At 51.4% G+C, this 26,127-nt stretch overlaps 1 protein-coding gene across 1 annotated transcript; it reads right to left on the bottom strand.

Moving 5' to 3' along the window:
- Positions 1–396: 396 nt before the first annotated feature.
- Ccnd2 (cyclin D2) lies at positions 397–25,496 on the bottom strand. Its single transcript, XM_005378726.2, has 5 exons — positions 25,017–25,496; positions 23,136–23,351; positions 20,612–20,771; positions 13,374–13,522; positions 397–5,566 (listed from the first exon to the last, which is right to left on the bottom strand). Exons 1-5 carry the CDS (start codon positions 25,206–25,208, stop codon positions 5,417–5,419), a joined length of 867 nt encoding a protein of 288 aa, XP_005378783.1. The 5' UTR covers positions 25,209–25,496; the 3' UTR covers positions 397–5,416.
- Positions 25,497–26,127: the final 631 nt, after the last annotated feature.

Genomic DNA, 26,127 nt, shown 5'->3' with positions numbered 1-26,127 from the left:
AAACCTTTCCTTCCTTAATTCTGGGCGTCATGTATTTTGTCTCACCAATGAGAGACAAGTAACCAAGACACTCCTGCCTCAGCGTCCCCCTCTCCCCCCAATGCTGGGATTACAGGTGTATGCCACCACGCCCAATTATAATTACTTCTACTGTTTTCTGGTCTTTTTCTTTTTTGGTACCATGAATCAAACTCAGGGCCTAGTGCTTGCTGGGCAGGTGCTGTGCCCCTGAGCCTCATCTAGTGCCCCACAATTTGACACAGAGGGACATGAACACCGTCTTGAAGGTTAGGGTGCTTAGTTTACACCAGTAGCCAGCACCGCCAAGATGGGAGACAGGTGTGTTCCATTCCAAGGGCTGCTGGTCTACAAATAAATCAACAATGGCCAGAGAAGTTAGGTCAAGGTGAGTTTATTGTCCAAATAGCATAACCTAATTGCGTTCAGCACCATCTTCAAATCCACCTTCAAATCCACCTTCACACCAGCCAGAAGAACAAGTTATTACTTTTTAAAATGAAGTAACACTGACCAGATAAAACCTCTTCAAAGGCAGCTGACTACATCTCATCTTCATCATAGCCAATACAACATTTTTTCCATACTTCCAAAAAACCTTTTGTGATCACACTGATCATGCTACTTTAGCACTTTCTAGCATCCCGACCAAATAAACACCCACACCTCTTATAGAGTACACTGTGAGAGAATAACATTGACTTGATATGGCATCACACTTGTTTTAAAGCAAATTTAAAAAAAAAAAAGGAAGAAAAAAAGTAATCCAAGATGAGAAACTCTAACTGAGAGAGATAGAAAGATCTGAGGTACATGACACAGGGGTAATGAACATCATGGGAAAAATCCAATGGCCTGGTGATTGGCTGGGGATGTGTCAGTTGGCCAGCAGGAAGAACTAAAACCAATTAAAAATAAAAGAGAAACCTTTTCTTTTCCAAGGACAGACACCTGTCAAAATACAACAGACACTGTAATGGCTACAGTCAGTAAGGCACTTTATTCCCCAGAGCAGGCTGTAGGCGGAGGATAGACGGCTGCGGCTACAGCGCTCATGTACACATTTGCTGATGGCTTCTTAAAACCTGAGCCAAGAACAGGGTCTGACAACCCAGCCGAGTTTAAAAATGCAGAGATGCACTGAGATAGAAGAACATCTCTGGCAGAAACAACTATCCCGGGTCATCGAGAACCCGGAACGATCGGAAGTTACGTGGTGTGAGGAAGCAACAAGCATCTTCTTGGGCCTTGCTGCGCTGCTGTGGATGGACAGATGACACATCCTCAGCTCTCAGAGTGGCTCTGAGTCTCCACCAACAGAAGCTGCACTCGGTCTACAGCTATAGCTGGTTTGTTGGCTTCAGGGGGCCTCACTGTCTTGGCATTAATTTCCCTTTTAAAGCTATCCCCAGGTTGGACTGTCTCAAAGATAAACAGAGAGGAATCCTTTTGGCTTCAAAGTCAACTGGCTTACTCAGACTTCTGCCCCCTTCCTCCCTCTGATTCCCACACTACCAATATTACCTTCTTGAACTAGAAAATCAATATTTACAGGACATAAGGTGCATGTCACTTTCTTTTCCCAGCCCTGTCCCCCATTGTCCATGGAGAGGAAAATCCCTTGCCCTCCGAGAATGTCCTTCAATCCTGCCCAACTAGAAAGTCTTCCAATTTTCACCTGTTGGCCCCACACCCCCCCAAATCCTCTGCAGAGGGGCTAGACTGCAGCACAGCCACCAAGCGCCTGCTGAGGAGTTGCCCACCCGGCTCTGCCAGCAGTGCCCTAACCTGACCGATCAGAGGAGGAGAGAGTGTCAAGAATGAAGGCCCCCATTACATTTGGTGGGCTCCTGGGCAGGTGAACATAAAGCAGCCTCGCAGAGCCACCTACCCAAGGGGTGGCCAAGGGAATGGCCCCTCGGGTCCTCCCGCGGGCTCCCTGGCTTTTCTGAACCTGTGAAGGGTTTACTTCTGCTTAGCATATATTTTTGGCATACTAGGATTTCTTTCCCCATGGATTTGGTCAAAACAGGAGAAGGATCAAAATTTGGCAGGCAGGGGGAACAACTCAGCCCCCAATGATGGAGAAAAACAAATGGAAGAAATAAAGAAGGGAGAGACAACAAGACAGAAAAAGACTAGAATAAAACTGGAATCCCCTTAGTGGGAGGCAAGAGCGAGGCCAGTGGAGGAAAAATTAAAAAGCAAATTCTAAGCCATGGGGAGAACTGAGCCCCTCTGGGATACACACTCCTACTGAAGAGGCCAAGCTCCAGGGAGACGGTATCAGTAACAATGGGGAGCCAGGCTCCCTTCTTCTGTACAAGCAGAAAGCAGGCAGCAAAGCCAGGAACCCTCCATCTACTGTCACACTACGCCCCAAGGACAGGAAAGAAGAACAGAGAGACGGGGCCGGGACACCTGGCTCCAAGAACAGGGGACAATGACCAACTGCAGGCACCTGGGGGCTTGTCCACCTGTCAGGTTCTTCCATCTGCTGCTTCTGTTTAAGCTCAACGGTTGGCCACTGCTCCATAATGTGCACCCTGTCTTCTCAATGGGCTTCACGTCTCCTGAGGACTCCAGGTTTGGGCTTTCCTGGTTCTGTTGGCCTCCTGGGGGACATGAAAGGTGTCCTGTGCCTCGGGGACTCTGGGTGAAACACTGGCTAACCACCAGCTGCTCATCTTCTCTCTCCCAAACTTCCGCTTTCACCACCTACAGCCCCACCAGAAACTCCTTCGCATTTTAGGGTCCTGAACTCCGCCTCCACAACCCCTCACGGAGACCAGCTAGTGTACAATTTGTCCTCCCATAGGAGCCTCCTCACCTGTCCTCAACCTCCATCCTGTACTTATCTGACCCGCACCTGTCCTGCCCCATCCGTGTAGCACCCTTCCATGCCACCCCACAGGGGACCTGGTGGGAGAATCAACACCAGGAATGCTGCAGACCCATCTACCCACAGCTCCATGAAGCCTCAGAGATGATCCTAGCCCAGGGTGTCTGTGTCAGGGAAGGGGGCAGACAGGAGATGAAGGAGACCTACGCATTAGAAAGCACCAGTCCTGCAGGGTGGGGACCGTGCTCTCCCTACAGCCTGCTGGGACTCTCCCTTGTGGCTTCCGGACCCACTGCATGCGTGTCTGTGGGATGTCTGTGTGCCTGAGTGCATGTGTGTGTATAGGGGAGGGAGGCGCCCTTGCTTCAATGCATTTTTTCCATCATGATGAAGATACCAGAGTGAAATCGTGAGCCTGGTGACCTTTCTGACTGAAAAGGTCTCTGGGTGTGACAGCCTGGGACGAATGATCTGCCTGCCCGGGAGTGGTGTCCGGCCTCCCCTCCTCTGTGCTCTGCTCCTCCCGCTGGTGAGCTCCCAAGTAGAGACTGCATGGTTGTGAGGTATTATGAAAACTGTGAATCACTGTCCTCTGTAGTATTGATTTTGTCCAGTAAACCTGAGGTAAAGAATACTCTGTCTTTGAAGAGGAAGAAACAAAAGCAGAAAAACCAAAAAGAAAAAAAAAAAATTAAGAAAAACCATGAATACGCTACCAGAAGAAAACAAACTACGGAAGGGCTTTTCCAGTACAAAGAACTCATATCTTAACCATCTACTTCAGAACTTGAATTTAAGCGGTAAAATAATATATTATAAAAATGTTTATAAAATAGCAGCACACTGTGAACATTACAGCTAGGTACTGTTAATGTGAATAAGGATGAACGATCTTAGCTTCTTAGCAGCGCAAAAAAATAATAATAATAAACTGAACAAAATAAAATGAAAGATAAGAGACCCTTAAGATGTTTCTCCATTTTCAACCCTCACACTATGAAACAGGCAGAATCTGCATATAAAATAACTCTTCAAAGTAGCACTGTTCTGATTTTTCTTTTTTTACTTAAAAAAAAAAGCAAGTATTTTAACAAATAGCTTCATTACCTGTCAATTACCATTGTGCAAGAAAAAAAACCCAAGTTGTGGCTCCAACCTCTAACTGAATGCCTCTAAGAAGTGGAGAGAAAAAGGAAATTCAAGTACACTGAATACAACTTTGCAATAAAATTAACAAAAAACAGAAAAGGGGACAAAGTGCCACACCCTGATGTTCAGCCATCTGTCTCTGCACCAGCAATAACTTTTCTTTCCATGTCCAAATGAGAAGGCTACTGATGGGAACTCAGATCCTTCTATGCCGTAGCAATGGTAACAGAGCTGTCTGGAGCTGTTTCCGAGGAATGTCGCGACGCAAATGTCAGCGGCAAGGACTGTCTCTTGAGCCCCAGTAAGGATACCAGAGCTCTGTACCAGAGAATGTCAGATTCCGGAAGTGAACAAAACCAGACTTGGGGCAGGAAGCAAAAAGGCAAAGAGAAGAGGGAAGGAGTATTCAGCGTGATTTGCATAAACCATCCCATCTACCCCTTGGGAACAATTCTTCAAAGTGCTTTTTCGAATGGAATGGTTTATAACAATGCTAAGCTGTGGACCAGACATGCCAATCAGCACCAAAAAACAAATTTTTTCCTAATCAAGGATTCCAAGGTCACCTCATCCTCTTTGACAGAAGAGAAGATTCCATTTCCGCTCCCACCCTGGGTTTCTGTCTGCCTCCATTTCAGATGAGTTTTGGCCACGGCCCATAGCTAAATTTCTCCACTAGCTAACAATATGGCAGTGTCTGCAATGAACCATGTTTGGAAGAAGAAGGAAATCACCAAACGTGAAACCCGGGAGCCAATCGCCTGTGGCCCACTGGCAGAATGCAACATCTTTTAGGTAGCAGCTACTGTAGACAGCACAAGTACAAATGCAGAAACCCACCAACGCTCCTGCTTAGTAACACGCGGCTTGGCAGGAAGGTGTTTCCACACGCTGGTGGTCCAGTCATGTGGACAGATGTTTGTACCCCCTCCCCACTGTGTCCCTCCTTGTTTCTAATTCCTTCTTGAGTTCATTGCTTTGCAATCTAATCTTGCCATAGATGGCACAATTTCTTGCAATTATTCTAAAAGGGGCCTATGTGCTAGTTGAACATCAAAAACAGAGCCTCCTCTAATTTGTTCCCATATTGCAAGTGTACATATCTTCAAGCTACTCTGCAGGTTTTCCCATAAGCATTTTACTATTACGTTTACATAGTCAAACAGTAACTTCGAGTATACAAGGAATTCCCTTATGTTGTACTTTGAATAGGCACCAAATGCTTTTAATTATTACGTTTTCATAGGACCTTTTCCTCTCACTTCTAAAAGATCTTTAAATATGATCTAGGTGGGGGCAAAATTTTTTTTTAAAGTTTCATCCTAAAACACAAAAGAACAAAACATAACCAGAAAGAGGCGAGCGTAGATGGTGAGTGTGCCTCTCCTGCGGGGCCGCAGGGCATCCTCACAGGTCGATGTCCCGCACATCTGTGGGCGTGGTGGCTTGGTCCAGTTCATCCTCTGACTTGGATCCCTCGCGCTGCTCCTGACGGAACTGCTGCAGGCTGTTGAGCAGCACAGCCTCGATCTGCTCCTGGCAGGCTTTGAGACAATCCTAGAGGGAGGAGTGGGATCCAGGTAAGAGCTGCGAGTGGGACACAGTGGACACAGCACTTCATGAAGATGATGGATATAATTTCCCTTGCACAACTCTGTTCATTTTCCAGCAGAACTAAAGGAACGCTGGTCTCCAAGTCCATGGGAGCCTACAGTGGCAAATGGGGTGCATGGGCCTACAGTATCAGCAGCTGCAGGGAGATACAGTGTTTCACCCAACTCAAACCACCCTAATCACAACGCGCATCTTAGCAAGAACCCATGGGCACCTTACCCTGAGAAGCACAGGGCTAGAGGGTGGTCTGCTTAAGCGCGGGCACCGCCTGCTCACAGAGGTTCCCCTATGTGCTTTCTGCCTGGGGAGACAGCAGGGTGGGGAGGCCCGGCAGCTGCCCTGTCAGGAGCCAACTCAATTCAAAGAACAGGTAGGAAGGGAGAAGCTGGGCTGAACCATCCGTGTAAGTGCTTAGAAACCACAAAATCCTCGACTTTCCCCTTAATTCTCATAAAAACACAATACAGAGTGTTTACGAAATTCTGGACACTAGAGCTTGTCCAATTTGGGAGTAAGCAAAAATTCACAGTGTTGCTTTTATTAGTCTATATTTGGTAGGGAAAATCCACAGTGTGCCTGCCCCCAACATAAGCTGCTGTTAGCTGGGTGGCATGAAATGCAGCGTCAAGCCACAGTTGTCACCAGGAAGGGACTGCAGCGCCCATGAGGAGTCCGCTCCTGGAGGGTGCTGCTCAGTGCGCTGCTCCCCACACTCTCACAAGAGCCCTGCATGTATGGACAACAGGCTGAACCCCATCTCTCCGCACCCGTCCACACACTTCCCCAGTGCTTGCTTCACTAGGCAATTTTCACCACCCGAGGGTTGCTATTTTGCCAAGTGCAAAAGAGTTAACCTTTATTTTCTAAAGACCTAAAATAAAGTTGGAATTAACTACAAAGGATCCAACCAGTTCCAGTTTTCCTTTTCCACCTCTCATCTATTCCACATTTCAAACTTAATTTTCATGAAAATTAAGATGAGGAACACAACACACTGAAGGCTAAGGGCAGAGATGCAACTCCACCTGAAACAACAATGACAGCAAGGCCAAGCAGGGCAGCGAACACCTGTGATCCCAGTATTCAGGAAACTGAGGCAGGATGAGTGCTGGGAGGTCAAGGCCAGCTTGGGTTACATAGTGAGACTGTCTCAAAAAACAAACAGAACAATGATGTCGAGGAGAGTGGTATGTGCTGCTTACCCACTGTAGCAGGCAGGAGCTAAACTGTTCCATTTCTCGGAACTCCATTTCTCCATATGACAAAATGCTCAAAGTGAAGAGCAACTGAGATAATATATAATAATCCATAAGTCATCACCATTTATTATGTAGCAATAAAACGTCCTCCTCCAGTAGCTGCCTGTGGTGAAAAAATGCAAGGACCACCATTCCAGCTCAGACTGTCTGACCTGGGTATGGACCAGCATTTGCCCAGGGTGGGCTGTGGGGGCTGTGGATCTGACCCTGGGGCAAGCAGTAACCACGTGCTTGACTCCAAGTGTACACTCATCTACTCTGACTGACCACGTCCCTCAAGAGCAGTTCCACACCCTGCAGTTGCTCCTCCTGAGCGTTCAGAGCTGTGGATTTGAGGTGACACACTCCGGAGGGACATGTGGACCTCAGGTCCAGCCAGGAACACGTGCACAGGATGTTCCAAACGGGAAGAAGAAGTCAGACTCCATGAAGGGCACATCCTCTCTCCTCCTCTCAGTCTTGTTTCAACCCAACCATCACTGACTCCAGCTGACTCTTCACCTTTGACCGCTCCTCTTAGATGACAAAAAAGGAAGACTAAAGCAGTTACCCCAGAAAAGAAGGACCTCTACCCCAGGGCCTTGGATATGGTAGGCAAGTACTCTACCATTGAGTTTCACATCCATTCTTCTACTTCATTTTTTTTTTTTTCTTTTGAAATTTTACTCAGAGACAGGATTTCATGCATTCCAGGCTGGCTTGGAACTTTTGACCCTCCTGCTTCAGCCTCCTGAGTAGCTAGGATTATCACATCTGGCTGTCAGATAGATTTTCAACTACGTGAGTCCTTCATTCTCAGCTCAGCCAAATGAAAATCTTCTTCACAGCCTGTCTTGTGTGAATGGCTTCATCATTCTACTTTATGCAGATGGAGCAATCGGCATCCCTCCCTGGAGATACACGTAGGCTCTGTGTATTAACAGCCTCATTTAACCCTGCAGAACTTCCTGTGGATTTCAGGGAGCAGTGGGAGGTGAAAGGAGAGGAGAAGGCTACAGGGACGCTTTATCTGCCACCTAACCACGCACCTTAAGGCCCCTGAGCTCTGTCTGGCTCACAGAGCTGAGACAGGAGGAGGTGTGGGCCTGGGGCTGGAGCAGTGGTTACCTCTGCCTCCAACCCAGCCACACTGCTGCTGCTGGGAGGCCACACTGAGGCTGGGGTGGAGTCTGGAGTATTCCCACAGGGGCAGAACCACCAGATGACATACTGCTTCTGATCACAGAATCCAGAGAGTTGGGAAGCCCCTGAGGCCCGCTGGCTCTCCAGCAGGGTGTCAAAGTCCAGAGCCGCTGTGGCTTGTCTCCTCCTGTGATGTGGAATTAAATCTGAGCCTGGCTTAATAAGGCTCTGCTCCAGGTGGGCGGGGTGGCACATGCCCTCAATCCCAGCCATGGGGAGGCTGGGGTGTGAGGATCATCATGATTTTGAGGCCAGCCTGTACCACAAAGTGAGACCCTGTCTCAAAACAACCAAAAACAAACAGAAAGCAAAACCAGAAAGAGGCAGAAACTAAACCCTAAAACAAGGCTAGGCTCTGTTGTTGGAACTTTGTTCCAACTTTGTGCACCTCTGCATCTTGCTGGCTACAGAAAGGACGCACAGGCACGAGTCCCTCTGAAGAAGGAAGACAGAGCCCAAGTAGCCAGAGGGAGAAAAGGACAGTGCTCCCAGGCCAAGAGGCCTGGGCCGGAAAGTCCCACAGCCCCAGGATCCCAGCCTGGCGACAGGCTCCTATCACACCAGACCTTGTGCTAAGATGCTCCAAATTAAGCTGATTAAAAGGAAAGCCATAACGCTGGTCTGTCAGCCAGACAGGTGGCACTCACAGCACTGGAGGTCGGCAGCCCTCCAACCCTAGGACAGGCCCCTCCCGCCCCCATCCCTCGCAGCCGCCCAGCCCCAGCCCAGCCCCCAGCCCCAGCCCCAATGGGGTGTTTGTGATCCAGCTCCAGCTTGGTGGAGGGACTCGACTTCCTCTGATTGCTGGCTCAGGCCCTGAGCCCTGCACCCTCCTCTGCTCCATGAATGGGCCGGCGGAACTCCTACCATGAGCCCAGTGTAACTGCATCGGGCACTGTCACCACACACGCACAGCACTCAACAGGGGCACAAAGGCTGAATGAGCCCCAGGCCTGGCCAACTTAGACAGAGACAAGTTAGGAAACTATCTCATTCTTCCTTTCTTCGAAGGCTGTTTGGCTGGATTCCCTGCATACCAAATGAGGCTGCTGGGCAAGGCGCAGGGAGGGAGGTGCATGCTGGCCCACCTCTCCACCTCTAGCTCCCTCTTGCCAGGGTCCTGACCACAGGGCGAGAGGTCCTTGGGCAGGCACACCGGGTGTGCTGAGTGTACCAGGCTTCCAGCTAAGAAGACAGCTGGAGTGCTGTGGACCCGAACAGTATGTGGTCCAAGGGGAGCCTTCTACTGCCCGGTGATCTGACAACCAGGATCCTGAAATGCTAGGCCGACTCTGAGGAAGGGACATCTGGAATCTTTTCTGAGCCATGCTTAAGAATGTGACCAAAAGTTCTCAGGCAACCCAGACAGACAAGGCTCCGTGTAAGGACCGTATGACTCGCAGTCCGCACCTCTTCTGCTAAGCATCTTCCAGTAACCTCACAACTTCTCAGTTTTCCTCTTTACTGGTGAAAGTGGCATTAAATGGAAAATTCATCCACTCAGTGAAGGATAAAGTCAGGTAACATGTAGAGGACCCCAATAACAGTTTCTATCAAATAATATATGACAGCCATCCACACAACTTTCCAGCAGACACGGATGGACCAGAGCACACTTGAAACCCGCCTGCCTGCCCTTTGTCCTCCGCTGCTTCCTTCCTCCTTGCCCTCTCCAGCACCGCTCCCAGGGACTGCGCTGGGCTCTGGATGAAAGCTTGGACTCATTCAAGGGTCCTATAGACAAGTGAGCAGTGAGGTAAATGTTGGCACGGGGCGTGAGTGCAGTGCCGAGGGGCGGAAGGGGAACCCCGATTCTGCGGGGGCCGGGCCAGTCATCTTGCTCTGATTTACCCTTAGCAACGGAAGCCTCTGTAGAAGTCCCCCCTAAGCCAGCGTATCCGGCTGCTGTCTGTTTTCAGCAAGTGCTAGGACTGGAAGGGAAAGTACTTAAAATACACCACCCTCTGAGACGCTTCTTCCCTGAAACACTGTCGGCCTGCTCACTCGCTTTCTCTCTGGAATGGAGCTTTCCAGTTTACTTTGGCAACCAGATGGAGCAGCAAGGCCCACTTTCTCACAGCCCCGTGGTTCCTCCTGTCCCCAGCTAACTGCAGAAGGCAGGCGAGCCGGAGCGACTTGTCTGGCTACCTCAGACAGACTGCAGGACCCTCTCTCCACACTCTCATCAGAACAACCCATGGCCACCCCAAGTGGGGGCGAGCACCACGAGTGGGAGAAGGGGCAGTGGCGAGGTGTGGGGACAGCCCTGCAGTTCATCCAGCGCTTCAGGTTCCTGGCAAAGGGAACCAGGCGCGCGCACACACACACACACACACACACACACACACACCCCATACGTTATATATATGTACGTGGATTACTGAAACAAAATACGTAACAAATTTTGCCATTTTCACCATTTTCCACCGGCACTCAGTACATCCCCACGGCTGTCGGCCACCAGAATTCTTCCTCCCCAGAAGGGACAATTCTTCCTCCTCCCAGCACCCCAAACAGAAGCCCAGTACCCACTAAACATTAACTCTGCCTCTCTCCTCCCTCAAGTCCTGGTCACTTCCTCTTACTTTCCATTCCTCTGCACCTAACTATTCCAGCTAGGCACCTCAGACCATTTTTGTCTGTCATATTTGGCCTACTTGGCTTAGTGTCAAATACTTCCAAGGCTCAGGCACTCTGTAGCACGTATCAGAATTTCATTTGTTTTTGAAGGGTGAATAATATTCCACTGCATATATATATATATATATATATATATATATATATATATATATATATATATATATATATATATATACACACCACATTTTGTTTCTCCATTCCAAGAGAATTTTCTATCACCAACTGTACTCTGCTAAGAGACCTGATTTTATATGAGGCCCCATGAGTTCCTTCCTTTTAGCTGACGGACTACTGCATTTATATAGCACTCATTTATCTATGATCTGAACTTGCAGGGATTTTGCACACTCTTCTTGATTCTCTGTATAATCAGTAAGCTCCTTGAGGCAAAAGCTCACCTTCCACCCAACCCAACTCTCCAGATGGTGCCTGGGGACTATGCCTCAAGCCCCTGTACCTCATAATACACTAGTGTGCATCACCCAGGCAGGTCTTCAGAGTCTGCTCAGAAGTGAATGGAGAAGAAGCACCGGAAATACACCACACTTTGACTCCAGGAATGGTAAATGCAGCTGAGGAAGCAAAATTCACCTCCTTCCAAATGCAAGGGTATTCTCAGCCACCATGCTCTGTCCTGGACCTCAGTGCTACAGACAGCACAGCTGATGGGTAGGAGGAGCAGCACCGGGAGGCTGCACAGACCGCACACATGACGGGCCAGCCCGGATCAGCTCGAACTCTCCCACTGAACACACTGCTGGGGAGCATGAGCAAGCCTCTGGGGAGCAGAAGCAGGCTTGGAACTGCTCAAATATCTATCTAAACAAGTGGTATGAATTTTATATTCTATTAACTCTGTGCATGCTTGGTTTTTAATATTAAAATGTTTATTCCTGCTCTCACTGTGAGAGTAAGGCACGGACACAGATTTCTGCTGAAGAAGCAGGGCAGGGGCCCCTTATAAAAATGAGATACATTAGCAGTGTGGCAGTGCATATCTGTAATGCTAGCACTGGGGAGGCCTAGGCAAGAGGACTGCCTTGAGTTTGAGGTCAGCCTGAGTTACATAGTGAGATCCTGTCTTGGAGGAAAAAAAAAAAGAGCGATAGCAATCCAACAGCTGTGATTGCTAAGCAATCAACTGGATCCAGAGTAGGCTTGAATGGATTTGCCCCATGGTACCGTAAAGAGCAGACAGTCCCTCCAGTATGACAGGCAGGTTGCCAATCATGAAGAACATGACACTGACTATCCAAGTAAGGGGACAGAGGGAGAGAGCGGTCTAGGGGAGGCTGGCGACTGGGGGGTGATCAGCCAGGCAGGGCAAGTCTATATATACCTCAGAGGTGCTGATGCCTAAGGGTCAACTCTGGTGGGCCGTCTGTGTTTCCAGGGGCTGAGGAAGAGCCTGTCTTCAATTGGGTGGGAATCCTACTTATAAGGCAGTCTTAGTAGGAGACACTGGGAAAAGGAGGTGGACCATTACTATAAATGTTCAGTTCTGTCTATGATTTTTCTCTGGAGGATTAGAAAACTCTTCATGATGTGCTGGAGGAGCCTTTGCAGCCCATCTAAAAACTAGTTTAGAGAAGGACTCAGGATTTCTTCCATCAGCCCTTCAACACCTGCCATTTCCTCTGAGTAGGCAGCAAATGCCAAGGTGAACTACAGGTGGGTGGGCAAGAGGGCCAGCAAGCTACATACAGCCCAGGGCTCTGAGGCACAGACCTTGGGAGGCAGCAGCCCCAGTCTGCATGTCATGTGATCCCAACGCAGTAAGTCCTCACACAGGGCACTCTGAATTCCCCCGGAACATCCGGAGGGTGTCATCTCGAAGTTCCCCTGCATTCCTGAGCCTCTCCGTGGTGACGCCCAAGTGCTACAGAGCCACCACCCCTCTCTCCGGCTGCTTTTCAACCAAAGGCTTTTTCCAAACAAAAAGTTCCCAGGAGCTGCAGCAGAAGAGCATGAAGCTTCCAGGCTGGAGTCGGAAGTGCCTGCGCTCTGCCAGTGCCTGCGCTCCCTCAGGACGCTTCTTGCTGCCCTCTGTGCTGCCTCTCAGAACCACACAGCTCAGACCCCATCTCAGTAGAAATCAGTGCCTCGCTGCACTCTGGTCTGTTTTGAAAGCTTTTTGCCGAGGAGCTCCAAATTCTGGCAACCAGAGGCAACTACTCCGGGCCGCCAGAGAATGGAAAAAGCTGATAGCTAATAATAGCGTCATGAATTTGCGCAGCACTTTATCTTTTCAGAGTGCTTTTTAACCCATTACAAGGAGGAACAGGGAAGAGGCAGGAGGGGTGGAGAGGGTCTGCTGCCTGGACTCCTGGTGCTAGCCCGCCTGCTCCCTCTGCCGCCCTCAGGGAGCAGATCCTGGGCTCTCCACGGAGAAAGCAGACAGAAATGGAAATGAAGCAGGATTTCCCATCCACCAGGGAGCCCTCCCCACTTGTGTCAGCTTGCTGAGCTCTGGTCTATATTTTATGGCAGTCAATACCTTCACAGGAGCTTCATCTGCTGAATCCTGGATTACTTTAAGTGGGCATCTTAGAAAACAGACACCAACCCCCACCCCCAAGCCTTTGACCAGTCATAATCAAACCAGTTGTCTTCTTCTGGGGGCTGAGAAGAGAGACCTGGTGTTGACCAGGAAGGTGGCTGCCACCTACCACATCTGTGTTGGTGATCTTGGCCAACAGCTCAGTCAGGGCATCACAGGTGAGGGAGCTCACTTCCTCGTCCTGCTGGAGCCCACAGATGGCTGCTCCCACGCTTCCAGTTGCGATCATCGATGGCGGATACATGGCAAACTTAAAGTCTGCAAGAAACAGAGGGGTAGGTCAGGAGACAGAGGGAACGTGACCCATCAGATACATACACAAGATCTTTATTTATGGGTCATACTAGGGCTCATCGGGATTTTAAACAAGAGACAGGCAGGGAAGAAAGAGCTTGTCTAAGTGCCCACAGTGAATCACAGATGGCTCAAGGTCCCGGCCCTCTGTGTCCCACAGTCACATGTAAAGGACTGTTCTTGCCCTGGCACGGATAGCAAGGTCGGGTGATGGAGTGGAGCAGAGGAGGTCTGCAGCTGTCAGGGGGATCCCCCTGGCCTGCAGGTGGGGGACTCAGGCAAAGTTCTACAAAGTGATATGGCACCTAGGACCACTATGGCCCCAAATAATGCTTTAGAAGCAAGGAAGTCTGTGCAGTGAGGCAGCGCCAGCACAGGCAAGGGAGGGTGGGTTTCACTGTTCTCAACTCCAAGGCCTTGTTGAGGACCCTCTGGGCGTTATGACACAGGACAGAACCTAATCAAGCACCAGAGAATAGCTACTGCATGGTGACTAAATCCCCCCACTTTCAGTTCGATCACCAGCACACAAAGCACCGCATACATTCTGTCCCATTTCACTCATGCACCAACCATACAAGTGGGAATGGAAAACTACACTGCATGTTTCAGTTCCAAGAATTTTATTACATGGAAAGACACATGTCATTAATCCCCCTCAAAATGCTCCCCTTCCCTCTGAGCACACTTGTTCTAGCATTCCTGCCACCCTGTGAAGAAGTTCCGGAGATATTTTGTGAGGGTCTCTATGAGGTGTGATAAAAAGCACAATGAGTGCTGCTGTCCAGCACCGTTCAACAGAAAGGCTGCGTCACCGGAACCTGATGGTGGGGCCTCATCACCTTTTTCACCAGATCTGGCCCCATGTGACTTCCTCAGTCAAAATGACAATGACAGGGAAACGTTTTGAAGGGATTCAGGACATTGAGGCAGCCAGGACAGCTCGAATAGACACTCAAAAAGATACTTCTAAAACTGCTTCAGAAAGTGGTAAGAAGAGTGGAGTAAGTGTGTTTGAAGTGACGGGGAGCTCTGAGGGGAATTAATGACAACATGTCTTTTACAGCAATAAATTTAGAACACATAAACAGTCACTCTGGTTTCAGTCACACCCTGTGTGAGGTCCATCACCCTAACCTGCGGACCGGAAGCCTGAGGCTGAGTGTGGAAGGTGTCCCTCCTGCTGCCCACAGGTTAGAGGTTGCAGTTTCTCCTCTCCTGACCCCAGGGGGAGCTCTGGAGTGCAGTAAATCTTCCACAGGTACCTCCAGCTGGAGGGGACTCGAATGAATTTGCAGCATGCAGAAATGGAAGATACATGCATGACAGAGAGATGAGACGCATTCCCATTTATAGCAAAGGTATTAGGTTGAATCCACACAATCCAGTGCACTGTAATATTTCCCCTTCTTTCTATACAATTCCCTATTAAGAAGCATACACTCTAGAAGCCCCACTGAGACCAGCCTGGTACTGGGGATTGAATTCAGGGATGCTCTATCACTGTGTCACACCCCCAGTCTTTTTTCTTAATTTTGAGATAACGTCTCCCTAAATTGCCCAGGCTGGCACAGAACTTGTGATCCTTGCATTTAGGCCTCTTAAGTAGCTGGGATTACAGGCATGCACCACAATGCCAGCTATGGAAGCACTTTCAGTGGGGAGTCTGTCACCCAGTGTTAAGCCTGTGGTATCTTAGAACCATACACAGACCTCCCCTCCCATCTTGGCTGAATCCCAGGAACACCAAGAGGCCTGGCCGTCTGTCCCTCCTTGGCTTCCCTTCCTCTGCCATTCGCCGTTTCCACCTGGAGGGCTGGGTTTTACGGCACTGCACCCAACACCTGCTGTCTACCAGCCCCGCGGGTGGTGCCCACATCCCCACAGCAGTGCGACAGAGCCAGGTCCCCTGCTCCCACTCTGCTGTAGGTCTCTTCCACATGGGTCACAGGAGACCACGTCTCTGGTCTCTGCCCAGTAACCTCCCTCTGCGATATTCATAGCGCCATGCAGCCGGCCCTGGGCAAGCGCATCTGACAGGCAAGGGTAGAGAAGCGTCGCTAGCTTGCCCATCCCTGGGCCACAGGCCTCTGTCCAGGAAGCTCTGTTGGCCTATGATGCAGAAACCAAGTCCTCTGCAGCTCATGGAGCCAACGGGCATAGGTGGGGCTGCCTAGCGCTCTCAGGCTCAAAAGACAGGTACGGGTCCTGAGAGTATAAATGTGGAAGAAAGTTCTAAGACTTTTCCATGTACAAGGATGTCCTCACAAAATACAGAGGGGCATCCAACCGGGGAGAGTGTCTCATGATGTATCTTCATGATATATTCCCTTGTTCCAGACTGCATGGATTATTCCCCGAAAAATGTAAAATAATATCGTGCTCCAGGGAAAGCAGCGGTTTCTTAAAGCCAAGGCACCAACTCATCACACAGCCAGGCAATGCAGTGTGTTCTTAGCGCCGAGGTGTGTACTCCAGGGGGAACTCTTAGAGATGCTGTTCACACCTGTGCATAATGTAACAGTTACACATACCGCATGGCACCTGTTGTTCCGAGATGAACTAAAACAGCCCCTGGAAATGCAAAGCCAGGTTCTTGGCAAGCAGTGAGTGTCACCCTCAAGACTGCTTGCTCTTCTTCCCTGCAGGGTTTGAAAGGGAGGCCCCAGCGCTGCAGACACCCAGAGTTCTCGGCGTAAGGGTGAGGCCCGAGCATCCCTGGTGTGTGGGTGGATGTGTGGGCATGCTGAGGGCAGGAAGGTGTTTGGGCCCTGTGCTTCCCAGAGCATTACTTCACTCCCCGCTCGTGTCTGTGTTCCAGAAATAACGGCCCCAAGTCCCCCAAGCCTCCTACTGCTTTGTCAGAAATGGGAGAAACTGAAGATGCACAGGGAATGGAAAGAGCGCACACAAGGAAGGGCAGATAGATGCTGGCGGGGACAGCGCAGGGCAGGCACATCTGGAAGTCACACAGTGCCAACAGCAGCTGTTGCCGGCCACAGTGCAGTACTAAGAAGAAAGGAACCTAAGTCCCTATTTTCAAACACCTCCTTTTGCAGGTGAAGGGAAACTCCAGAAGTCAGGTGACTTGTGCCATGTCACCTGCTGTGAGCATGGGACCTCAGGTTAAAATAGAGACTTTTGGACTCACATGGAACACTTTGTAACTCACCAGAAGCTGAAGAGCTCAAGGTCACCCCCCACAAGACCCTAAGGACTGCAAGGTGCTCTTTCATTTCAGAAGTGGAGATGTCCCCAGGAAGAGCCCATGCGGCCTGCAGGCTATGTGACCTTGCACGGGTTGCTCAGCTTCCCCAAGATGTCCAAGGAACACCAGGGCTCCAATGGGCTCCCTAATTTGAGCAAGGGCCATGAGAAGTGCTCTGCATTGTCAACTTGGTATCTGCACTGCTTGGTAAGATTTTCTGGGTTCTACAGAGTTAAAACCACCCAAGCTATGGTCCTGCACAGTGAGTTCAGCGCTGATCCCTGGCTCTGGCCTGGAGGCCTTGTGGTACAGCTGCCTCGCTCTTGTCCACTTTGCTCCCAGGTGAAGGAGACCCCGGAGACCCAGGTACCCCCTCTTCCTCCAACCTACAGCCAGGTGGAAGTTCAAGAGCCAGGGTGCTCACCAGCTGACAGATGACGTCATTCAGCACACACACTCATCTTCCACCCACCAACACCCCTTCCTCTTGGGGCTGGGGCAGGACAGCCGAGGCCACAGTATTACAACTGCTAATGAGAGTTTAACCCCAAAGGCTCTGTCAGGAGAAGGAGAGAAGCAAAGACTGGGGAAAGGCCCTCACTCACCCCACCATCACAGGAAGGGAGACGCCAGCGCTCCTGTCTCTACACCAGCATCCCCATGGGTGAGTGCTTAAAGAAGACTGGGGAGACCGAGGGCTTCTGTCACCCCTGGGGCGCTAGCCTCAGGGCAGGGCGGTTTGAGTCACTCTGGTGTGTAACACAGGCAGGCGCCACACTTTGCAGCGGCTCCTAGTACACAGAGGGACAGAGGCAGGGAACCGAGCAGGGATGGACCTGCTCCCCTGCTCTAAATTCAAATGTAAGGTCACGGGCATCCTGGAGGCTGATGGGCATCACACACTGAGCCGACACCAGTGGCGAGGCACCTCCTGACACTGACTGCAATTTTGGATACCTTGGCCGGTCCTCTCCTTACAGCTGTCTGGGGAACTAACGCTATGCTTCCCTAGTACTGAAGCCTCCAGGAGAGGACTGCAATATCAGGAGCTGCAGCTGCAAAACCCTCACCCTCAGGCCAACCTCCACAGTCTGGCACAGGCGGGAGAGGCCAACAGGCAGCTTGAGGCCATCTCTCCCCCAGAAGCCATCTTAGGACCACCTCTCTCCCACCACCATCTCACCCGAGTGCAGCCAGCGGAGCATGTCGAGGGCCACCCTTCCCATGGCCATTCCGCTCTCCCCTTTCACACACATCGCTCTCTGCACACGGAGAAACCTCTGCCAGCGCTTTCACAACCAGCATTTCCCATAAAACAGCCCCACAGCCTCAGGCCTGGCTACCTACCACGTCTTCCAGACTCCCCCTATCCAGCACCCCGACGTGGGCCCCAGGGCCTGGCTGCAGAGCTTCCAGAGACATCCACGTAAGGGGCAGAGGCAGGAGGGTATGTCCTCTCCCCACCAGTCTCGGATCACCCTGCACCTGCTACTGGCCAGACACAGCCCTGGGCACTCACCTGTCCTTCCGCTCTGCCCTGTGCCTGGAAGCTTGCCTTTCTGGGAGGGGTGTCCTCCACGATAAGCAGCCCTTGGTGTTTATGGACTGTCCTCAGAATGCCCAGGAGACCACCAGGCAGCAGGTACTGTACTGTCTCGTTTATTGTACAAGCCCACGTGTAGAGAGGGGAGAAATGCCCTGGGAGGCAGGCCTCGGCCTCTCCCTCTCCGTAGGCTCTGCGGAGCGTGCACCTTGGGGTTAGCACTTGGCATCTGCTCAGATGGGACTGGAGGTGCACTTTCTCCTACCCTTCCCTACCCTTGGCCACAGCTCACTTACAGCCCCCAAAAGGCAGCCCTCATGACAGCTCCACCTCCCTCTGGACCTCTGTCCTCAGTCTCTGAAACTCAGGCTCCCGATCCTGGCCCCAGAGTTGGCAGCCACCCCAAGGATCTGGGCAAGAAGGCCAAGACTGGGGGAGGGGATCCTAAGTTCAGAAACTGGGCCTCTGCCCTATGCAGCATTGGGAGGTTTTCCTGTGTGTGGGTAAGTCCACCTAGCATCCCCTGAGAACAGGGAAGAAGGAAAGGCACGCAGACCCCAAAAGACCTGTCAGTCAAGAGACAAGGCCAAACCAAAATGCTGGCCATCAACAGCTGGGCAATGAGGGCGTCCAGGGTCGGGGGTCAGCTGTCCGTGATGCCAGAGAGAAAGGACTGGCTGACCCCTCCCCCACTGCCAGGCCTGGGAGGCAAAGTGACAGGTCAATGAGGGACTGACCTCTCAGGCCCTGGCCAGACAGCAGAAGGGAAGGAAGCAGAGAATGACTGTGTGCCAAAGACACCAAAGGCCGAGGGGCCTCACAGGCTGTATCCCCTCAGCCACAGGACAGCTGCTAACTCCAGAGAGGACCCCGGCCTATGTGCACCGTGAGGCCCAACAGGGTATGCATGGACAGGACTGAAGAAGGCCTGCAAAGGGGGACCAGGCCTTTGCACCCCGAGGAGGAAGCTGGGAGCGAAGAAATGTGGAGTCCACAGCCATGCTGGAACAGGCGAGTCTTCAAAGCCACCTTAGCTGGAGCAGTTAAAAAGCAGAGCCAGTGGCCTTTTCACAATATTGTGGAATTTCTCCTACGCCCGGGCTACACATCTGATTTAAAAGCCCGCGTGCATGCATCCTTTTTGATTTTGATCTGCCTAATCACAATGCTAATGTAGGACTGTTTGTACCAGGTGTGTTTTGCAAATGAAGTTCAAGAGGTTAAGCACTTTGTGCTAGGTCACCCAGTGGTCAGCAACACAGCCTGACCTTCTGACTGTAAACAAACAGCATATACACTATTGCACCTCCTGTAATTACCTGTCATACTTGTGAACAACATGTAACAAGGTGTTAACATTAATCCCTCCTCCCCTACAGGATTCAACTATCCCTGGCCAATATGAACTTGAATCACCCCAAGTGGTCTCCCCAGATAGCTACTTCTTTACCTTCCTGACTGTGAAAATGTGAACTCCTGACACCTCTGTTCTGGGTCATTAAGGTCCAGGGGTCTCCCACCCTGGCCACTATCAAGAAAAAATAGTAAACTGGTCAAGGTTCACTTTACTGAGATGCTATCAAGCCACTACCTTTAGTTATTTAGGAAAATGCAAAGTGAGGGGCGAACAACAACTATGTATCAATTGTGGGATCCCCCTGGTGGGGACAAAGTTTTTTTTAACAGGAAAAAGCTACTTGCAACTGTTATGTTAAAGGCTGAAGCTGAAACTGACATGTAGCCTTTGGCAGTGACCTAAATGCAAGGAGGACCTCGGATGCCCAGGCTCAGAGAGGAATTCTTCCTGAGATGTACCAGATCCCCCTCCCACCAAGCAAAGGGAGCAGCAAGAAGGCAATAAACACCCTACAGGAAAAGGAATGCCTTTCTGCTCCCTTTCCACTTATCAGGGAAGCAACATATATCTCCTGATGTTGTTCCTTCAACCTATATTTGCCCCACCCCCTACATTTCCTCTTGGGCTTATCTCTAAGCTATCCGTTTCCTTAAAAGATTAAAGATTTATACACAATCAGTAAGCGTATATATAATCTTCAAAGAGCACTTTAGACATCATAAAGAACATTTTAACAGGCACTAATTTTTTTTTCCCTTACCACACCTGTCCCCATAAACCATTTATGGGTTTAGCAGAGCAAAAGAATACACCAGCTCTGATAAAGTTCAAGAACAAACAACCTAGGAATGAAACCTCGGACTGTAGATTACATTGGACTGCCCCCTCCCCTGAAGACCAAAACTGACTCCCCGTGAACCCCAGCTGCCCTGAGTCTGCTCTCACCCGTGGCGCACAGAGCGATGAAAGTCTGCGCGTGCTTGCGGATCAGGGACAACTTCTCCCTCTGCTGGGGCAGCTTGCGGAGGATGTGCTCGATGAAGTCGTGCGGGGTGACCGCAGCCAGGTTCCACTTCAACTTGCCCAGCACCACCAGCTCCCACTCCTTGTGAGGAAGACAGAAGAGGACAGAAGGTTATGAAACCCACAGTTGACTGGGACCCCTGGAGGCCACACCAGCCGTATGATGATCATTAGAATGGGGCTGCTAGACTGGAGGGCGGGCTCATTCACACTTTGAGGCTGTTGACACTCTTTTAATGCTGTGAATGTGAGGTTCCCCTGAGAATACTGAAAGTGCAGGTAGCTTTTGCCAAGAGTCTAACTTTTTTCTACTTCTTTTTGTCTCTAGCTCCGCCAGCCCCACCCCACCCTTAATTCCATGAAAGGCTGTAGCCTGCCCACCCAGAAAGTTGGACCTACAATGATTCGGTCAAGATCACTGTGACCTTTTATGGCTACGTATTGTATATGTCGCTGTCACTGATGAATGGTCTTTTAAATCCTCATGGAAAAGTGATACACATAGATAAAGTGCAAAATAAGCCCAACTCTTTGGCAAGCAATTAACTGGTTTTTACTTGGTGCCAAAAGGTGCCATTTTTTCTCTCTGCTGTTAGAACTTTCCTTTTAACATATCATGGAGAAATCCCACAGATGAGGCACCCAGCACTTTCCCCCAGCGTTTCACAGACCTCTGTCGTCGTTACTAAGGGCTGAGATGGCCACTTGAACCAGGTTTTGCAGATGAAGCTGACTTGGGAAGAGGTGGGGGGTGCTTGCTCAGGGACACAGAATCGCTCAGCCAATGAAGCATTGTCTCGTCTGGGCCGATCCCAGCAGGTGAGTGGCAATAAACTTTAATTCTCTCCTTCTTGAGAGACGCTTGGGAAACTGTGCTCAAAGGGAGCGAGGCTCATGTACAATGGGACTGAAAATATGCCTACCAATTGCTGTCTTCAGAAGAGGCTGAGACCACGCCAGCACACCCTGCCGATTCCCCCTAGGAAGCCTGATCTCGTTCACCGCAAAGCCTGGGGCAGATGCTAAACCTCAGGGGCACCTGGCTGAGGCCAGGGGCAGCGTCCTTTCCCTGCCCGGGTTTAGAACAGGAGGGCGCTTCCAAGTCACCATTCTGGGATAAAGAGATGAGAGATGGGAAAGGGCAGATCTGCTTAGAGCAACATAAATGAGCTTGGCTAGTCCTGGAAGAAATGGGGTGTCTTGAATATCTCTGGCCCACTGTCCCATTGAAGCATTGTTTTTTCTGTTCTTTCACGAGAAGAACACACTGGTTCCTGGTTCTGGTCATTTTTTTTAGCAAGCTTTTAACTCTGGCTTTCTGCAGAGGCTTGGAGTAAAAACTCCAGATCCACTACGCAACAAGCTGTGTCTTCAAAGACAGCTGGAAACCCCAGCCTCGGTTCTCCTCCGGGAATGTGAGCATTGTACTAAGCACCTATGCTGCACCATTATTAAAGGAAGCAGATCTCCCAGAAGAAAGCACCTTTCTGGGCCTCCCAGGCCAAACCAGAAGCAGCCGAAATCTGGCAGTGGTTCAAAGGTGAAGTCATTCATGCCCCCTCTACATTCTCGGCGATTCCTCCCCAGCCTTGCGCATGTCTGCCACTAGATGGCAGCACAGACCCAGAAAGAAGGCGCCCCACAAAGAGCTCGGTTCAAGAAGCCAGTCCCAGACCCGTGCACTTTCTGCGGACCAGGGCCCTGGCCCAGCTGTAGCGGGGTGGGGGGGCTTTTCTAACCAGGGCAGAGAAAGGTGTGCAAACCACGCTCTGCCACCCCAGGCCTGCAGGGTTATGGTCATCTGATGGGCAAAGCTGCAGCAGAAAAAGATAGATGGGGGCCGGGGGGAGGGGTCCCTGGCAGAAAATTAGAAATCAAGCCAGGACTTAGATAAATCAAAGGCCCCCTACAGCGTGGAACCCAGGCCTCTGGCTCTTTCAATAAAAGGCCAAATTTTGACTTTGTTCAAAAGTTCATGTACCTATATTTAGTGATCAGCTACTATGTGTTTGTATCTCTAGAGTTTATTGATTTATAAGGAAGATGCTACCTTTGACTTCTAGATGCTTAGGAGACACACAACATATTCCTATCAGGAGAACACACTCCTCTCATGAGAAGTCAGACTATCTTCTCAGAGTTCATTTTTGACATTGAGGACACTAAAATATTATCACTATTAATTAAAGTGCTCCATGATGTGTGCACGCACGTGTGCACTGAATGTCGACACCACAAACTTCAGGAGGAGCTTATTCATGTATGTAAGCTTGAGTGCTTTGCTCACTGGCTGGCACACAGTAGGAACTTAAATAATAATAGTTCTTATCTATCACAGGGCATGTCTGTTGTCAGTGTGTAAATTCCAGCGGTGGGGTGATTCCGGATCCCGAATTGGGCTTGGGAGGCCAAGATGGGGCTGGGAGGGGAAGCGGGGCATCTTTACCAGCAGCTCCTGGGGCTTGATGGAGTTGTCAGTATAAATGCACAGCTTCTCCGCGGTCAGGGGTATGGTCTCTTTGAGCTTGGAAGCCAGGAACATGCAGACGGCACCCAGGAGCTGCAGGTGGGTCTTCGGGGTGGGGACCCCGGCTAAGAAGCGGTCCAGGTAATTCATGGCCAAAGGGAAGACTTCCTCCTCACACTTCTGTTCCTCGCAGACCTACAAGGGGAATGGGAAAGGGCCCGGGCAGAGTGAAAACTGCATCCAAAGAAAAGTAAAAACAGGATGAAAAGCATAATGTACAGGGACAAAAAGCACAGTCTATGGGGATGAAGTAGAGAGTGAAATATAACAACAGATGCAAAAACTGGGGTGCACCGAGCAGCTGGTCCGTACTTGGGTGGTCCACGGGGCCCAAGAGGCGAGCAACTGAGGACCCGACCCCAGGCAGTCAGAGCGCGGCGCCCCGAGCTCGGCCGCGCCGCTCCCTCCTTGGCGCACTCTAACTCACTCAGTCTCTTTTTTGGATTTCGTCATCTTTTCAAAAAATCAATAAAAATATTCTGGAGGCTCGGGAGGTCTACTTCTTGGTCTCATTCGGACCCCCAGACCCTGCTTTATCATTTCCGACAATTGGAAAAATTGTCCGGGGGGGTCCTCGCGGCCTAGGGGCCGCTGTTGAGGGGTGGGAGGGGAGAGCGAGGCAGAGAGGGGGAGGGAGAGAGGAGGAAGAGCGCTGCGGCCGCGGGCGCCGCGGCGCAGGGAGGACGCTTTCAAAAAATAATTAAAAATCGAGGAAATAGCCCAGCAGAGCCCTTTTGGCGTGAAAACCCCAAGAAGGATCTCGACTCCCGGACAACGAAGTTTCAGGGGGTGGGAGGTCTGCATCTCGGCCCCTGGGGCTTCGGATCCCGGGGGAAGCGCGGAGGTTGAAGCCGCGCGGGAGTGTCCGGCCGCGGCCCACACGGGAGCTAGGGCGCGCGGGGTCGACCCGGGCGACGAGGGCGCAGGGGTCCCCGGGAGCTCGCGTGGGCTTCTACTTCCCATTTAGGGGTGCCCCGACTTTCCCCGTGCACACACCTCCTCCCCCTCCTCCTACCCCACCCAGATCTGCGCACGGAGGAAGCTCGAAAGCCAAACTGTAAGTAACCTCAGCGACTTGGGGGCTGGGGGAGAGAGCACGGTTAGAAGTGGGGAGACTGGGATAAAGGGGTGCGGGGAGAGAGGGCGAAGACTTCCAGCCTTTCCAACTGGAGTTTGCAAAGCAACATGGCGAAACCACGGCAGGTCCTGAGCTGTGTCTACGTGGGCACTCAGCTCGCTCCGCAAAGTTCGGGAGCAGGGTACAGAGTGCTTCTTCAGGGTTCCCCTAAAACGCACGCTTCTGCAAGGCGACTTCCGGGGCTCTTGCATTCCCTGTTCTCTCCTCCTCCCTCTTCCCTCCCCCTCCCCTCTGAAGTGCCAACGCGGAGTCGCGACCACACGCGCGGGGACCTGAGGCCAGGACGCCTTTGCTACGGCCTTTTGGGGGGCTGCCTTTTTACTCAGGGGTCCCACTTTTCACGTTCCTTCTCCCTTCTTCGCCGCACGGAAAATAGTCGCGGCACCGCAAAAGGCAGGGCGTGATGGGGGTGGGAAGACGAGGAAGCCACACGCGGGCACACGCGCGCAGGATGCTCCCCACCCCCGCTCCAGGACAGCCTTGTTGCTCCCAGATTTCCCACCCCCGTTAAGTGAAACGGGGCCACGCGTCGCGCCACCCAAAGGGCTCGGGATCTCACGCGCGCGTCCAGCAGGCGCGCAGGGGGCCGCCGGGCCGCAGTGTCAGGGTCCCGGCGTGGGGCTTGGGGTCGGGGCTCCATCGAGTGTCGCCTGCACACCTACCTCCAGCATCCAGGTGGCCACCATCCTGCGCATGTAGGGCTGGATGTCCTTCTGCACACACTTGAAGTAGGAGCACTGCGGGAGGTAGCGCTCCTCGATGGTGAGCAGATTCTGCAGGACCCGGTCGTCCAGCAGGTTGCGGTCCGGCACGGCCCTGCGCACGGGGTCCACCTCGCAGCACAATAGCTCCATGGCCAGCCGGGAGACCACTCGCGCCCCGGCGTGCTCCCGACTGCAAAAGTTTTACTTTTTTTTTTTTTTTTTTGGAGGGGGAGGGGAAGGGTTCCCCTTACCTCCTTCCTTTGGCTAAATTGGGGGTTTTCAGAGGAAAGACGAGGGCAGAGAGAAGAGCTGGAGGAGAAGAGCGGAGGGGCTGGGCGGTGGGCAAGCCTGGCCCTCGCCGGTCCTCCCTTCAAAGTCGCCTCGCGCTCCCCAGCCGCTCTTCTCTGCTCTGAGGCTGTGACGCAAGCTGGCCGGGCAGTTAGGTCTCCTCCCTCGGCCTCGCTCCCCTCCCCGGTTCCTCCTCCCCTTTCCTCCCCTTCCCTCCCCTCCTCCTTTCAATCTCTCCCTCCCTCCTTTCCCCTCTTGTTATTACGGAGAACAGCAGCTGGCCCGACCTAACTTCAAACGCGGTCCCCCGCTCTCCACCCCTCCCGCGCTCTCCGAGGCCTTCTCCCTGCATCCAGTCCCGCATGCCAGGGGCCCCTATAGGGGAACCCACAAAAACCCACGGGCCCTATTGATTCCCTCTCATTTCGCACATTCTCTCAGATGCCCCATGCTACAATGCGACCCTCCGACTTTGGCTCCTCCAAAAGGAATCGTAATCTTCCTGCCCCACGTTTTCAAGATCCAGGAATGGAGGGTAGATGACTTGAAAACGCGGACAACGCAATGCAGAAATAGATCTCTTAAGTGAAAAATAAAGGGAGGCGGGTATAAAACAGCAACCTCGCATACCCAGAGGTAAAGGTTATGTCCCTGAAATTTAGGTTCCTGATGACTAAGACGCTGTTTCACTAGCCCCACCAAAGGGACCGGAACAGCGTCCCCTGTCCCCTGCCCCCCTGCACGTGTGAATGGAGAGGAAGACGAAAGGGTGTGTGTGTTT

The sequence above is a fragment of the Chinchilla lanigera genome, unplaced genomic scaffold, assembly GCF_000276665.1.
Source record: "Chinchilla lanigera isolate Chin_1 unplaced genomic scaffold, ChiLan1.0 scaffold00012, whole genome shotgun sequence".
Taxonomy (NCBI): Eukaryota; Metazoa; Chordata; class Mammalia; order Rodentia; family Chinchillidae; genus Chinchilla; species Chinchilla lanigera.
This window is presented reverse-complemented; position numbering and strand designations above follow the sequence as displayed.